At 42.7% G+C, this 4,663-nt stretch overlaps 1 protein-coding gene across 1 annotated transcript in view; it reads right to left on the bottom strand.

The window, feature by feature from the left end:
* LOC103211795 (histone demethylase UTY-like) overlaps positions 1 to 2,286 on the bottom strand; it is a 398,135-nt gene extending 395,849 nt beyond the window's left edge. Inside the window, 2 exon segments of the mRNA XM_042783269.1 lie at positions 1,904 to 1,967; positions 2,135 to 2,286. Of these exon segments, the coding sequence (XP_042639203.1) occupies positions 1,904 to 1,967; positions 2,135 to 2,286 (216 nt within the window).
* Between the last annotated feature and the right edge of the window lie 2,377 nt (positions 2,287 to 4,663).

The following is a 4,663-nucleotide window of genomic DNA, read 5'->3' as shown; positions in this document are numbered from 1 at the left end:
AAAAAAAAAAAAAAAAATGATTACCAGTGCAAGACACATTATCAACCACAGATTAAATCATCAATAATCCATCAAAAATGAAATAGCATTCCTTTAAGCTCAACTCTATTTAATCTATTAAAATGGCAAACTTGATAATACTGAGATGTTTTAAAAACACGTTTTTCATAGCCAAAAAATAAAAAGATCAGTAGTAATTGTTGCTGACAGTCACTATTTGGCCAGTGATATTTTTAATACCAACTATGAAACAAAGTTCAATTCAAGTTTTAGTTGTTAAACGGTGTGTATTTACGGAAATAGAATATTTCACAGTTTCCAGTTTTAACTGTTCTAGTCATCTGCCATCAAAGAAATGAGAATGTAGATTAAAAAAATTAATCTAAATCAAACTACAGATAAAAATGTATTAAAAACCCACTACCAACAATTCAACTGCAACTCACAGTGATCCTACAGGGCAGAGCAGATTTCAACTCTTAGTGACTCCATAAGGCAGAGAAGAACTGCCAAGTTTCCAAGCCTGTAAATCTTTACAGAAGCTGACTGCCTCATTTTTCTCCAAGAAATAGCTAGTGGGTTGGTACTGCCCACTTTCTCGTTAGCAGCGGAAAGCTCCTATAAATGTAAATTCACAGCAAGGAAAAAAAATTAAGAATAAAATCATCTTTAATCATCTAATATTTCCACTATTGCAGCAAAAAAAATGTGTCAGATGCATAGCAGATCTAAAGTTGAGAAGAAAATACCTAATGAAGATACATTTACTGCACATAGCCCTGGTTTCATGACACCAAAAAAAAAGCATAAGGAATATTATTTTAATCAGATTTTGGTCATACAATACAAACCAACACAGAAACTGACATTCTTAGGTCTTTATTCAGAAGTTTACAAATGGATAACTAAATATTCTACAGGTTGATAAGCATATTCCAGGTTTATGAATGCTGCCCCTAATTTAGGAATGGAACAAGAATCCTATCTTTAAATAATAGTGATAGTTTTCACTAAGAATTATCCTTGCAAGAAACACCGACAACTGAAAGACCTACATTCTATTTACTTCAGTTTATATCTCCTCTCCTCCCCCAGACTCCCTTCTTCCTATCTCCGCCTACTCTTTCCCCGCCATCTTGGCCGACAAAAGCAGCCATTAACTAAATGACAGTGCTAACAACTTTGTACATAAATGAACCGGGAATATCCTCCTCCTGGCCACCTGTCAGACACATAGGAAACAACACTGCAGGGGAAAATTCACACAATCGTGCTATTTCTGTGGTTACCAAAAAACCCAAATCACTGCAGAGTCAGGCCGCAGCTACCCCTTCTTGGGTTTCTGAGGCGGTATCACTACGGAAGTAGATTGTCCAACCTTCATTCCCAGGAGCGGCTGGTGGGTTTGAACTGCCAGCCATCTGGTTAGCACCAAATGCCTTAGGCACTATGCCACCAGAGCTAGACCAAAAAAGTAAAACAAATCACTTTACCTCAGGCATAACATGCAACAATTAGATTATAGGTCAAAACCCAATGCAATTTCATGGCCGTAGTGGCAAATTATCCCTTCTAAAACCATATTATTTGCATATATATACACGAAAATAAGTCGGAAATTTTAAAATCTGCGAACATCCAGAATCCTTTTATGCTACAGTATTTACCTGAAGATCATCTGCCTAATAAAAAGGCTGTTCTCCTGCCCCTTAAGCCTTAAGCCCTCTGTTTCTCAAACTAAAATAAAAGGCGATTTCCCTTATGACATAAAACCGCAGCAAAAAGCATAAAAGCTTTCTGTAACACGATCCGTTACCGCTGGCAGCCACAATGAGTATCAGCTGGGCAGCGAAGCTTGGGGCCAAGGCGACCAAGTCCGCACTGTGGCCCATGGCCGAATTACCTTGCTTAGCAGGATCTTCATCCTAGCGCCATCTTCGTGAAGCTTCAAGAACCCGAAAAGGCGGCTGTAAACAGAAATATATGCGGCTTGTTAAAAAGCCCCTTTTCTTCCCAGTACCAAGTTCCGGAAGACCGCGCGGCGAGCGCCAAGCCCAGAAGCTGAGTAGCTTTTGGGCCCTCTACGCAGAGCGACGCCGGCCCGTCCGAATGGACGGGTGACGGCAGCACATACCTGTCCAGTCCTCCGATCGCCTCCCTCTCTTCTGCTGTCAAGCTGGGGGCCCCTTCTTCGCTCTCGCTGCTGGTATTTCCCGCCGCCATTTTCTTTTTCTCATCACTGAAGGCAGTGGAGGAGGTAGCGAGAGACACTCCGCAGGATTTCATGGATAGACAACAAATTTACAACTTAAACGTCCGCACTTTCTTTACAGTTCACGGCTCACTGACTACTCCCTCAATGCCGCAAGCGACTGGCACGCCAACTTTATCTCTTCCCCTAACTCCGCCTCGAGGAGCCGCAATTTAAACTAGACCACCGGCTGCAAGAGTTTCACAGTTCAGCTACGGAGTCACATAGCGTGGCTGGACAAAGACGCCTAAGAAAGGCAACCGAAGAGTAGGCAGAATCGCCCAAGACTTAGGGAGAAAAGGGGAAACCCGTTGGAATCACAAACTTACTCGCACAAGCCCAAAGTTGTTATAATTGTGTCTAACAGCGACCCCACGCAGCAACCCTGATACCCTTCCTCCTACTTGAGGAATGGCCAATCGCAGACACCGCCTTACTTCACGTGACCTTTGTTGATTCTCGTCTGCATTAGCTCCTCTTAACTTGCTGCTTTCGGGGGCCCCGCCCACAGGCGCCAACACCACCCGTGGGCATGAAGAACTTCAGTAAGAGAAGTTATTGGTTGCTGGGCATGTCCGTCAGTGGAAGGGTAGCAAGCGAAGGAAACAACTGGTTAGGTTGTGCGAACTTAAGTACACTGGTACATGGAAGGGAGGGTCCAATCTCAGTAGCCACGGTGGCTTGGTGAGTACTAGAAAAAGGCAAATGGCAAACCATTGGAGGACATTTCTCTGCCCAGAAGTCCAGAAGGGCTTCCAGCTCAAGGAGTCGCATTAACCGGACTCTCCACCCTTAGAAGACCCAGGATTTGTGACAGTATTAGACGTAATAGCCTCCGGAAGAGCACACTTAAGGTGCAGGTGCCTGCTGTAGGTGCCGCGCTGTTGTAGGCCGCCCCTGTGATAGCGGCACCCGTCTTCCCTTACGTAAATCGGATAAGAAGGGGTAATCTCCTTCGACCTGAGCCCATATAACCTTGGAATGAAGAGTCCGTCTCAGGTTTGGGCTTTCTGGGTCATGGATTACAATTCTTCCGAATTTCTCTTGGAGAAACTTAATTCTCAAATTACCGTGCTGTGTAAGGTAGTTCATGGTATCATCTAGGGACAAGTTAGGAAAAGACATTATTTTAATCCAGGAATCCATAATGTTGTTTTCTCCTCTAAGAATATTGATTTCTACTTCCTTAGTCTAACTTTTGGGAGCTCTAGTAGCATAGGTAGGGTCTAAGGCACTTGACTGCTAACCTGAAGGATGGTGGTTCAAACCCACCAACCACTCCTCAGAAGGAAGGTTGAGCAATCTCCTAGTGATACCACCTCGGAAACCCAAGGAGGGGTTGCTAAGAGTCAGGTAAGATTCTAGGGTACTGAGTTTGGTTTTTTTTTTTGGTTTTTTTTTTTTTTTAAGTTAATCTCACTTTGGAACACTTGTGGGGCAGTGTTTAAGTGCTCTGCTGCTAACCAAAAGATTGGCGTTTGGAACTCATCAACTCTGAGGAAAAGATGTAGCAGTACGGTTCCCTGAAGATTTGCAAGCCTTGAAAACCCTATGGGCCCTTTAAGGTGTCATGAGGGAACAGTACCACAAAGTTAAAGTAATGAAGAACGGAAATTTTTAGCCTGCATGTACAAGAAAGGAAAACAAATATGGGAAAAGTACAGACATGTCATCAGAATGAAGGTCTAGGAGTGAGGAGAAATAAAAACTCAGCAGTATATATTGTTGTTGTTGTTATGTGCCACTGAGTCAGACTTGACTCATAGGGACTCCTTGGGTTTCCAAGGCGGTATCATTACAGAAGTAGATTGCCCCATCTTCTTTCTGAGGAGTGGCTGGTGGGTTTGAACCGCCAGCCTTCTGGTTAGCAGTCAAGTGTCTTTAGCCACTACACTGCCACAGCTCCTACAATATATATTACAAATTACAAATGAATGAAAGCTTCATTTTTCCACAAATAGGCCAAAATTATCCAATCACTGGGATTATTTCTTTCAATTAATCAATGGTGCAGGTTTTCAATAAAAACAGAAAGGTGTTCATTGATAAATATTATAGATATAAACCTTGACTTAGAATTCTCATGTTATTTTTATGATTTAATCCTAATACTTTTTCTCTCTAAAAATGAAATTGAATAACAGGACAGTGGTCACAACTCAGCTCTAAAAACTGGGTAGACAAGATAGAACAGCAAAGACCAACTGAAGTTTACAGTTCCAAGAATGTAGCTGAACATCCACTGTCTTGACTGTTGCTACCAAGACAGCTGTGGTCTGCTCTCAACAGTAGAACTGCTGATAAACTTCTGCCACCCTACTTAAACTTCCCAACATCCCAAACTTGGGGCTGTTGCATTGTTAAGCTCAGCTTAGGCTGACACCATTCTGGTCTCTGCCCCTCTGCATGCAG

This window comes from Orycteropus afer, unplaced genomic scaffold, assembly GCF_000298275.1.
Source record: "Orycteropus afer afer isolate SDZICR_OR568_19922 unplaced genomic scaffold, OryAfe1.0 scaffold00794, whole genome shotgun sequence".
Taxonomy (NCBI): domain Eukaryota; kingdom Metazoa; phylum Chordata; class Mammalia; order Tubulidentata; family Orycteropodidae; genus Orycteropus; species Orycteropus afer.
Note: the sequence above shows the minus strand (reverse complement) of the source record. Positions and strands in the feature narration are given on the sequence as shown.